The sequence below is a fragment of the Silurus aristotelis genome, assembly GCF_946808225.1.
Source record: "Silurus aristotelis genome assembly, chromosome: 4".
NCBI lineage: Eukaryota > Metazoa > Chordata > Actinopteri > Siluriformes > Siluridae > Silurus > Silurus aristotelis.
Genome location: NC_139577.1, coordinates 16,744,875 through 16,757,026, shown reverse-complemented (window position 1 = coordinate 16,757,026; position 12,152 = coordinate 16,744,875). Strand labels below are relative to the sequence as shown.

The 12,152-nt window shown below is 35.7% G+C and overlaps 1 protein-coding gene across 15 annotated transcripts in view; it reads right to left on the bottom strand.

The window, feature by feature from the left end:
• The window catches only part of col13a1 (collagen, type XIII, alpha 1), a 47,516-nt gene that overhangs the window by 8,330 nt on the left and 27,034 nt on the right, over positions 1-12,152 (bottom strand). For 10 of the 15 annotated variants that reach the window (XR_014533201.1, XM_083539340.1, XM_083539346.1 and 7 more), the window contains 20 exons: positions 11,706-11,741; positions 11,579-11,623; positions 10,823-10,900; positions 10,708-10,734; positions 10,591-10,626; positions 10,442-10,498; positions 10,323-10,346; positions 10,172-10,216; positions 10,001-10,045; positions 9,765-9,899; positions 9,405-9,476; positions 9,218-9,262; positions 8,977-9,027; positions 8,722-8,748; positions 8,521-8,607; positions 6,944-6,979; positions 5,606-5,659; positions 5,435-5,488; positions 5,212-5,247; positions 1,315-1,401 (listed from right to left, as the gene is read on the bottom strand). Coding sequence is in view for 14 of the 15 variants with exons in the window: in XM_083539340.1 (XP_083395466.1) it covers positions 1,315-1,401; positions 5,212-5,247; positions 5,435-5,488; positions 5,606-5,659; positions 6,944-6,979; positions 8,521-8,607; positions 8,722-8,748; positions 8,977-9,027; positions 9,218-9,262; positions 9,405-9,476; positions 9,765-9,899; positions 10,001-10,045; positions 10,172-10,216; positions 10,323-10,346; positions 10,442-10,498; positions 10,591-10,626; positions 10,708-10,734; positions 10,823-10,900; positions 11,579-11,623; positions 11,706-11,741 (1,077 nt within the window). In the remaining variant the exon portion in view is untranslated. Of the gene's footprint in view, positions 1-731; positions 810-1,314; positions 1,402-2,766; positions 3,875-5,211; positions 5,248-5,434; positions 5,489-5,605; positions 5,660-6,943; positions 6,980-8,520; positions 8,608-8,721; positions 8,749-8,976; positions 9,028-9,217; positions 9,263-9,404; positions 9,477-9,764; positions 9,900-10,000; positions 10,046-10,171; positions 10,217-10,322; positions 10,347-10,441; positions 10,499-10,590; positions 10,627-10,707; positions 10,735-10,822; positions 10,901-11,578; positions 11,624-11,705; positions 11,742-12,152 lie in introns of those variants that run through there. The other 5 variants (XM_083539342.1, XM_083539348.1, XM_083539344.1 and 2 more) reach the window with 4 other exon arrangements.

Here is a 12,152-nt window from a genome sequence, read left to right as displayed (position 1 = left end):
ACCCCCTTTCACCATTCGGAAATTTGTTCATGATGTGTGTCATACGGAACAGTCCAGGTAATCCTCGTGTCATTTGAACATGGGCCGTGTAGCTGCCAAGTTCGTCTCCAGGCTGCTGACCCAGGAGCAGAAGGAACACAGCAAAGAAGTCTGCAAGAACTGTGTCAGCATGTCGTGGATGACCCGTCCTTCTTGTCGAGAATCATTACCGGTGACGAAACTGGGGTGTACAGGTCAGACCCTGAGACAAAGTAACAGTCTTCACAGTGGAAGAACCCATCACTTCCAACACTGAAAAAGGCGATGCAGGTTTGCAGCTTATCGTGCATGCTTATCGTCTTTACGACATTTGTGGCATTGTTCATTAAGAATTCTTCCCCAGGGGCCGTACCTTCAATAGTGAGTTCTACTGCCAGGTTTTAAGGCATCTGAGGAAGGACATTCAGCAAAAGCAACCGGATTTGCAGCATGCAAGTCTCGAAAATATTTGATACCACCTCATACACATGTATACTGTTCAAAACAGTGGGTCCCCAGCAGTGGAATTGAAAATCTCTTCGCATTTACTGTTTTTTAACTGTGCTTTTATGCTCTTCAAGGTAAATATCAGGTAACACATACAATGTAGTTTTTTAGGGGGTTGGCAAACAAATAAACATGCGAGAGCAAAAAAAGAACAGATATGTGGACAGAGAGATAATGAGAATGAGGAGAGAGGGAGAAAACCATACCACAGGGCAAGGTGCATCCAACCCATCCAGGCCTGGCAAGCCTGGTTCACCTTTCTCCCCTTTAAAGCCACGGAAACCCTGTTTATGAAATTAACCACATCAACAACCTGGTATACCACAGTAGCCATACAGGCAACTGAGTAGCCTCTAGGTCAGGCCAGTCTGAAGCATGCAAACTGGTCCTGATAGCCTCAGGATAAGGCCCCAGAGAACTCTGAGCTAATGATTTCAACTCAGTGATTTCCACTCATCAGCACCTCCCATCCTGTCAATTCTGTAAATGAAAAAAGCCCAAAGGTGGTTCTGGTCCCTGCTGAAGAACTACACTGAACCTACATTCCCATTGGGTATATGACACTGGTGCAAATAAATCTATAAATCTATAATCTAAACCTTTCCATAATAAAATATGATTTTTTAATACTGAAATCCCAGATTTGGACCAGAACCACTTTGGGTATTTAGTTATAAGTTAATATCACATCAAGACATACAGTGACGTCTATGGCTTTTGGGACTCTGTTTAGCCAAACTGCCATTGGCACCTTTAGTCTTGATGTGGCACATTGAACAAAGGACATACCAAAGGACAAGGGGCATCTAATCCTGGGGCTCCTTGGTCTCCCTTATCCCCTTTGGCCCCCCTGTTGCCTCTCTTGCCCCTTTCCCCCTGCAAACAACAGTGCATTTAAAAAGACAAATTTTAGTCCTCCCTTTGAACTGAAGAAATAATTATATATATATATATATATAAAAATTCACCATCACTATGAATAATTTCAAACATGTTTATATGTTTTAAGAATATAGAATGGATGTGTTTCTGTACTGAATTTAGATAAAACAAAATAAGAAAGGGAATAAGGTGTGAGTGGAGGTGTTAGAGACAAGGGATGTCAGCCAAAGCTATTGGTGTGCAAACCTTCTTTTTGTAGCCTAATAATACACTTAACCACCAGTAAACACAGAATTGACTAGTATATAGTGCCTTGAGGAAGACTTTTCTATGTTTTAAATTGACTAATCAAAATGTCATACATTTCTGCCTCAGAAAATAAACCCGTGACCATGTAATTCGTAAGTAAAACAAATTAGTCCCAACACTACACCAATGTCCATCAACTCATGCACTACACAATGAACAGGTTTGTCCACTAGATGGAGAGCAACACTACTAAGCAAAAAATATTTCTAACAACTTTTTTTTTATGGGTTCATAATTGGAGCAAGGTTTTACATTATTTAACCAACTGTAATATGTATGTATGTATGTATGTATGTATGTATGTATGTATGTATGTATGTATGTAATTTATATTATTTGGCATGGCAATTATTTTCAGATGGAATTTCATAATCTCAGTAGTTAAATTACATTTACATTTGCATTTAGCAGTGTAATATAATAATATATTGCACAGTGATGTAATGTGAAGACTCAAAATATACAGCAATTTGTGAAAATGACTTCCTCATCTACACTAAAAGTCATTTTTAGAAATAAAGAAATCTAGAACATCATCTAGAACAAATTTAGCCTTATTATCTAGACCTAATTTAGCCTATTCTAAAAATTAAACGGTAAGTGAAAAATAAAATAAAAATCATAGATCTCTGGTGTTGTGCTATCACAAGAACAATTCAGTGTGCCTTGGATTTTGCATTTCATAATGTAGAACTGCACTGGAAGGATAAAAACATTCTTGTAAGACCTATTTCCTCTGTGTTTTGTTGGTAGTGGTAAAGAGCTTTGTCTAACAAATCACTCATATGTTTTTAAATGGATTGCGGTACAATGACTGTGAAGGCCAAAACATATGATTTACATAATTTTTATTGTCATAGAGGGAGACATTGTCATCCTGGAAGGCATGCACCAGGATAGAAATGTAAGGATAGACCGGTCTGAATCACTTTGTATTCAGACCGGTCTATCCTTACATTTCTCATGTTAACATTAATCATGTTATGGTGATAAATTCAAATAAAAAAATAGTGCCGCTATTGACGTTGGCGGCATTCTTTTTTATTTGTATTTATCACCATAACATGATTATTATAATCAAAATCAATTAAATGATATAAGTAAAAACCCAGCGAGTCCATTCAGTTTATTCCTGTGAAACAATAAATAAATAGTCATTTTTAAACTTTAGGTTTGCACACCAAAGTCTAAGGCTCTTTTAGAGATTCTAGAAATGTTTTATTCCATGATGTAGAAACTGCATCTGACCAGAGTGCACAGTTCTCATTCTGAAAACAGCTATACCTTTCTAAACAATGATAGTAGGTAAAAATCCGAATCAAAAAGCATGTTATTTCTAGTAAACCTCTTAAAGATAACTACAGGGTGTCTGAAAATTTAGGAACCAGTAAGTGTAAAATTAAATTTCCTTCGATATTTTTTATTCATTGTTTACATATGCTTTACATTGTCACTCTAACACTCTTAAGTACTTTCTCAGCTGCAGTATTATGTTTTTGCATATTACTCAACATCAACATAAATGCTGAAAAGATAAATGCATATAAACATATGTCCATTAGTGCTACATGTTTCAGACCCCTGTATATTAGCCTAAACACTTTAGCATAAAATTATAAGTTGAAAATGAATACTGTTTGCTATTAGGTCAATCAATCTGATTTTCACAATTATTTTCCATTTTTATTTTTATTTTTACAGATTATGTCCATTATCAAAATTTTCAGATACACATAGTAATTCATTAGGGGTCAAAACATTGCTTGTATGCATGCAGTATTTAGATCTTTTGTTTGCTGTGCAGTTTTCCATTAAAAAGTGTAGCCTTTCACTATTTTAGAAAACTTTTTTCATTTGTAGCACAAAGGCCTTTTGATGATTCTCAAATCAAAGCCTTTACCTGGCTGTAGGCCTGAGTAAGATGAAGGATGAATTTTTTTTGAGAACTGTGCACACTATCTGAGGCAGAAGACATTAAAGGCTAGCTGGCAGGGAGGTAAGTGGAGGAAGGCAGGAGGAGGAAGGAAGAGTAGTAACCCAGACTAGAACATTAGAGGAGCAGTAGGAGGCCAGGGAGGGAGAGAGGGACAGAGAGGACGGCAAAAAAAGCCACGGCTCACAGGCCAAGGTGCAGGGGAGGTAAAGAGGAGAGGAAGACCTGCGGAAAAAGAAAGGAAGACAAAGGAGGAAAACAGTAAAACAGTACTGAGTCCTATAGGCCCTTTTCAGCACCTTCAGCCGAACTGACCACTAATATAACTTTAAGAACAAGTTTGGGTGAATTTAGCTAGGTTGTTGTCACCAACCCTAATCTCAACTCTAAAATCTATCTACATCTATTTCTAAACATGTCTAGAAGAGATGCTGGGAGGAACACTGACATTCTTTTAAAGTAGGAGGTTTTTAGACAATGGCAAATTAGTGTTAATAGGAAGGAGAAGCACAAATATCGTGGCAAGAATGAGGGATGGAAATGTGTATGAGGTAAAAAGAAACATACTCTTTTGACCATAGGATAATTATATATTTGATTTTGCAGGAACTTTTTTACATATAAACTGTATTATGTTATGCATAATAACTTTGCTTCTAATGACAAGGTGAAAATATTTCTGGCTAATGATAATTCAGTACTTATCACCTGTTACTAGAAAATGTTTTTATTCGTAATTTTCAATTATTATTTTTTTCTATAGATATATGCACTATATAACATTTCAATTTTCAAGTTCCAATGTTTTTCCCAAGAAGACATTATATAAAGACGATATATTTGATCATGTATTTATTTTAATCTAGCAACTGTGCTATTCATCAAGTTATAATCTGCAATATTGAGAAATTAGATAGAAAAGTGTTAGGCCTCATTTAAAAAAAGAGAGAGTGCTACCCACTGATGGTCACTAACTGTTGATGTCTCTAGTCAATAATGTGTTCCTTATTCACAAAGCCATCTGTTTACAACTACAAATTAAACCCCATCAATTGTGGACTGATGGTTTATGCTTTGGAAAGCAATTGAATGTCTTTGTCAGTTTCCCATGTAAATGTTTTAAATCTTTTCTATTAATTAATACATTTACATAATCAACATTTATAGTGTTAAAATGTATAACAATAATCAACATAATATTACTGAACATGTAAAAAATACCCTGCAAAATAATGCAAAATAACATAACTAGTAAAATAAAGCCTATTTTAATAACAAAAATACATGCATAAACATTACTATCACAAACACATATTAAATGTTTTTAAATCCAGCATTGTTCTGTTCATTTTAACAGCAGCTGTTATACTATGAATAAATGTATATATGCAAATATTAATCCCAGTATAAACAAACTGTTCTCTCAGTACTTCCTACACTGGATTTAACAGATCTAAAAAATAATAGCAGTCTGGATTTTGTGCTTCAAGCAAAACATCCCTATTAAGAGACTGTGTCTTTAAATCAATATCTGATTCAGATGCAAAAGCATCATTACTTACCCGGTTTCCTTTTATTCCTGGTGGTCCTACTAAGCCCTAATAATGTAAGGGAAAAGATATGAATGAATTTAGAAAGTTGTGCACATATTTTTATGTCTACAATCTATTTCACACGAAAACAGCAGACCATTTTTTTTTACATTATTGAAACTAGCCTATTAATTTTATCTTGCTATTATATTGGCATGATCTGTAAAAAAGAGTTTGGATACTGTATACTTACAGGGATGCCTTGAGGCCCTGTTGGTCCTGCTACTCCCATTTCTCCTTTTTCACCCTGTTCAAGTAATATGGGATACATAACAAGTCAACAAATCGACAGAATTTTATTGTAAATGATATTATGATTTCTATCAAATTTTCATCATTAAAAAAATATATAAATGTATCTCACCCTCTCTCCTTTTGGTCCTGCTGGTCCAGATATACCAGGCGGTCCTATAAGGCCCTTTGAAAGAAAAAAAAGTCAAACGCTTACATGACTCAGCCGTTAGCAGATCTCAGGGTTCTAGGTGCCACAGTCATGAAGGAAGAGAAAGTACAAGTAGATCAACAAGCATTTCAGAGTTGACTATGTGCTTTTTTCTGCTCCTTTTTTTTTTTTTATCTTCTCAGTGCTGTCTATATCTATGGTCTAAGCAAAGGAACTTTATTAATTCAGCTTTCACATAGATTCTTACTGTAATTCCATACTTACTTTAAAAGCATTCAAGTCATTGTTAAATTTGTAATAACTAGCTGGAAACCAGCTTGGAAATTTTCTGCTAGTGACCACATAGTAAATAAAATGTTTATGTAAGAAAGCGGTTGTTTTATATGTTTTCACCAAAACAACTCTTTTCCAAGTCCAATGAGATAACCAGCTTAGAATAGAATCACCGAACCATCATTTTATAATTTTTGTAACCCCAGCGTGAGGGCACAGCAATTCTAATCCTAATAAAACATATCCACTAAACAGGATAGCTCACACAGCATGGATATCTGTACCTTATGGTAAAATCAACATAAGACTATAGATAATTTGTTGAACTGCACTGTCCATTGGAGTACTATAAGACTGAATATTCAAAATGTTATTGATCTGGAAAATTATTTTAAAAATCCATCTTCAACTCTGATTTCTTGACTTGGGACAGAATTTAACAGAAAGGATCGTTTGCTTTCCTGCAGTATGCTCAGCCATGTGCAGGACCGTAATCAAACAACATGCAACTGCATCCAAGCATGCTTTCCTGGTGTATCTCAAGGTCAAAGTTACATTTGTTTTAAAGAATAAAGACTTGATTTGTATGATCATAGGCTGACCATCTTACATACTGAAAATGGCAGGCTGGAAAGGCAAGAGATTACTGATCTTAGGTTAAAGCTGTCCGTTTTCTACTCATTCATCCAATCAATCAGCTCAATGCTGACAAGTAAGAAACTGTGTGGCTTATTCTGTGTTTTGGAAGAAGCAAGAGGTTACAGGCAAACAGGCTTCTAAACAATGTAATCTCAAAAGCCATCCCCATGCCAATCCAGCCTCACCAAGTGTCTGAACAAAGACCTTAACCAACGGGCAATATGGAAAATATAAAAGGCAAAACAAGCAGAAAAAGAGTCAAGCACAATCACATATGTATTTAGAGACACAGGCAGTTGCAGGCAGACTGTAAAAGCAGAAAGACAAAGGGAGAAGAAGGGAGATGAGAAGAGATGAGGTGAGGGGAACGGGTCTTGTGCCACTCACCACTGGACCAGGCTTGCCGTCTAAACCATGAGCCCCCTGGACAGTGTGTAAACAGTTAGAGAGTGGAGGGGAGAGATAGAGATGGTGGGGTGGGGTGTGGAGGGGAGTGTGGGGTGAGTAAAGCAGTGATTTGTGTAGCATAAAAATAGCTTTGATGGAGGAGTGACAGTGTGGCTGATGATGTGAGAAGTAGACAGTAACTCCTTTTAACTTTCCACATCCATGTAAGTCACTTTCTCTGAGTAGCTGTAACCTGACCAAGTGCTTTGATGCATTATTTGAGAACATGGTTCAATGATTACAAGAAGAGTGGGGTATGTAATCTATTTCATTCCTGAGGCTGGTGGTAAAAATTACTATACAGTTATATCCCGACCTATGCATTGTCCCTGTCATAAGAAAACCTTACTTTATAAGAACAGAAAAACTCCATCTGTGCTAATGTAAATTGTGTAATGTAAAATGTCTGCTTTCCAAAAAAAAACTATACTAAAGTTAAACTATTTTTTATATTTTAATGGACAAGGTTTTCAAACAAGATCATGGCAAATTACCCAGTTAATACATGAACTAGACTTGAACTATACTTGAACTAGTTTGCATTTACATTTGCATTTCTTTTAAATGTTTCTTTAATTTTTCAGCAGTTTTTCTTACATGGACTTTGGTTAAGTGCAAAAGGAGTTATTGTGCTACTGACTGAGTGACAAGAACAGGGTTCTGAATGACTAACACCATTACAAGACACCAAAAGTTAGAAAAAGTTCCCCTGATATTCAAAATGGACAACATTGATTGCATGCCTTTTAACATCAAAAAACATCATTAATTATGTAAGAAATAATAATTTTATAAATAAACAGTCATTATTACACAACTCATTATTGTGGAGGCTTTTTTCACTCACACTTTTGCATGCAATTAATATTAGGCATCTTTCCCTGATCGTTTTTGCTGTAGATATTTCATCAAAAACACTATATAGAGGATTGTGATGTTAAGTAAGGTTTCTATTAAATAACTTTATTTTGCTTACCAAACAATACATTTAATAAAAAATAAAAAAAATGATACTACTAGAGACATTGGTACTAAGCTTGGTCTGTCATATATTTTAAAGCAATTATCATTGACAGTTTGGTCTGTCATCTATCTATCTATCTATCTATCTATCTATCTATCTATCTATCTATCTATCTATCTATCTGTCTGTCTGTCTGTCTGTCTGTCTGTCTGTCTGTCTGTCTGTCTGTCTGTCTGTCTGTCTGTCTGTCTGTTCCATGCACTTTCTGCACACAAGGACATTCACTGCTTCATGCAACCTAACACCATTGCACTCAATAAGCCATCAGCCAGTGAAGCCCAGTTTTAATGCCACAGAAAGCAGCAGCATATTAGTCATATTGTATTTTTATACAGAACTTTAACATACAGGATGTCCCTTGCTCCTTATAGCATAAGCTGAAAAAAAATTTTCTTATTTGGATACTTGAATATAACTACTTGCTTTTTAAGACATTTAGCCTGAGTGCTAAATAAACACTTGACATACAAGAACAATACAGAAATGTGCATACCGGTAGTCCAAGATGACCCCTGTCTCCTTTATCTCCTTTTTGTCCGAGTGATCCTTTCTCTCCTCTTACACCCAGACCTGGCTCCCCCTAGCAGAAGAAACACACAAAATAAACATTCCCTGAGTTGTATTATATATTTAAAAATATAACAAAATGCTGAGATGTGACAATGTGGATACTGCAGTATAGTATCATCCTCACCTTTGGCCCTGACAGTCCTGGAGGTCCCTAAAAAATAAAACAATGAATGTTTGAAATGTGTATTAAAACGAAATTATCTACAGTGCGATTTTTACCAACATTTGTTATTTCTACAACTTCATCCTGATGTGTGTAAAATGTTTAATACTGACTTGTATTGAGTACAGAAATGTGTTTTCTAACATGCCAGGGTAATAATTCAATTCTTCATCAAAATCTTGTGAAGCAACTGTCAGAGAGATGCATTATCCTCACCATTGGCCCCACTGGCCCTGCAGGTCCCGGAGGGCCTGGTGGGCCATACATCTAAGAAAAATAGAGAACATATACCCATCAATTTTGATATTCAAACGAGAAAGGGAGCTCTAATAGCATGTGAATTGGTAAACACAATTCTTTTGCATGTGTGTGTAGCTTGCTTAAGCATCAATGTGGCTGATACAACTGGAGAGAGTGGACAATATAAGTATTTTTCAAAACAAACAGGAACATTTACCTGGTCTCCATTTTTCCCCCTCTCTCCACTTTCACCTTTCTGACCCTGAAAAACATGTTAAGCACATTTTATCTATATTATTCATATTTTCATTACATAAAGAAATAGCATCAGAAACATTGTTTTTTGATGATATCTAATGCCTATGCATCAGTAAGATAAAACCAATGGGGGAACGATTGTGTACCATTGAGCCAGGTAATCCAATGGGCCCAGGAGGCCCTGCAGACCCTTTTTCACCAGTAGGGCCATCTAAACCCTACAGAATGGAAAGAAATTAGGAAATTAAAAAGAAGTACTGCCAGGATGGAAATTTTAGATTTAATCAATTGACACCTCAAATAAAACACAACTTGAACTTGATCTATGAGTAATAAATTAAGAACACAATGCTTCCCACATAAAAACATTTATTACAGTGACAACACACAAGGATTCAACATGTTACAGATCTAAGAACATCTTAAAGAACATACATAAAAATGGATTTCTGATAGTGACAGCTTAGAAGTAAAAATTTTGTAAGTCAGGTTAATTAAATACTCACAGGTGAACCAGAGGGACCCAGGTCACCTTTATCCCCTTTAGGTCCAGGTAAGCCAATAATTCCTCCCTCTCCTCGTGGCCCTTCAGGTCCAGGTGGGCCAATAGATCCAGGCTCTCCCACTTTTCCCCGAGGACCCTGAGATGTGTAATTGTTCAGTTTCATCCATCTACCTTGACCAACAACAGTGGAATCCAATTTTTAATATTTAATCACAAAAAGAGTGGAACATGTTTTACCTTTTCTCCATCAAGGCCAGGAGGCCCAGGTAGTCCAACGTCACCCTTATTACAGTAGAGGGTAGAAATGTTAATAGAATGTTAATAAGACAAAAAGTCTATAGTTACTGGTAAAATGCATGCCAGTTGGTATACTAATGATATAATTGTAAAATATGAAAGATTCACTACCTTCGAACCAGGTAATCCAGGAGGCCCAGGTAGACCAGGTGGGCCCTGTAGTTACATATAAATAGTTATTTAAATAAACATAATTTAGTTTGATTAGCTTACACACTATTATATAACTGTAGATATTCTCTTTTATACAGTGAACACTCACCATTAGTTGTACATTGCGAATATCCTGAAAGAAAAACACATTTTATTTAATCATACTGCATGTCTAAAATTGCACTTTAGCAGATGAATAATTTTCATATGATTACATGGATAACATACATTCTCATTGTTGTTGATTAACATTTTTCCTGGTTCTCCTGTTGCACCTGGAGGACCCTGATATGCACAAAGGAACACATTTACAGAAAATTGCATTTACAAAATTAATTGGCTTTAAACGTAAAAATATTGTTTGAATTTTATCTTACTCTCGGTCCAGGTTGACCCACAGAGCCGGTATCACCCTACAGACAGACAAAACAGTTACTATAAAACATCAGTGAAACAATATAGTGCTTTTTATTACTAATGGAAACATTACTAACCTTAATGCCTTGATCACCTTTTTGACCCTGAAATGTAATACATAACAAATGGTTAACAGATGAAATTGATGATTAGGTGCTGACAAGTTAAATAACAATCCTTAAAATGCAGTACCTTGGAACCAGGCAGTCCTGGCACTCCTGGTTCTCCTTTAATGCCAACTCCTGAAGAACTCGGCTCCCCCTTTTCACCCTGCCAAGTGATACAAACACAAAAGCTCATTAGCCAGTTTTTACCTGTATTCATACTGATTAACAATATTAATTAGCAAAATGTAGTCACTGACACCAAATACATGAGATAGCATAACACAATTCCATAACAATTACTCAATTACATTCACTTGGATTCAATCATTTGCAAATACACAGCAAATTGTAACACTATACATTTAGTAAGAGAACACAAGGGTCAAGCATGTGCACTAATCAACACTTTTATTCACTTGTTCATCAATTCTTTTTGAGCAAGTTTTATGAAGGTCTTCATATCGAATCAAGTGCATTTTCCAGAAACTTGGGAGCAAGGAGACTCTCTTGATAAGATCTCAATTAATTGCAGTAAACACTTAAAAAAAATGAGTTAGATAAAAAATAATAACAAAAAAACTAAATAAAACAAAACTCAGATTAAATAACAGAACTCAACTAAAATCCTAATGAATTCACAGTGCAAAGTCAGTCAGTGTTTCAAACGCATGTTTTCATGCCTGGACATATACAAATGACATAAATTCAGAACAGTAATGAATGCGATGTGGAATGACTTTTTCAAGCGATGTAACAAAGACCCAAAGTAGCATGGGGTGCACAAAGCATGACAATTATTGTGAATGGACCTCATGCTTTTTCATGCCCATTACAGGCTTACCTTATAGCCCCGCTTCCCAGGAATACCGGGAATACCTGCCTGACCCTTAATACAGTGAAAACACACGATTTGTTTGAATATTGCTAGGACATTAAGATATATGTCACTATATTTCTCAGACCTTTACCTTTAAACCAGGAGTCCCTGGAAAACCAAGTTCTCCCTGAATAAAAGGCAAGCACAGCCAAATATAGAAAAAATAGAGACAGTAATAGTAAGGAAAAAGAAAAAGACCCTATCATCTAAAATCCAGCAAATTAAATGCTATAAACAAACATTATCTACATTTATGGATATTATTAAAAGCCTTCATTAGTATCAACACAAATCAGAATAAACCAAATCAAACAATACATCAACTGTAAACTATTGCTGTAACTTAGATGCCATTAGTCTTATAACAATTACTGGACAACATGCTCGATTGCCAATATTTACAAAATCTGGTCAGGCTTTGAGTGTTCAAGGCATCCAAGGCTGATCACTGGCAGGGGCACAACGAGCTGCCGTACAATGCTTTGTTATTCACAGTAAAGATAATGATAGGTATTTATTTCATGTCTGATAATGAACA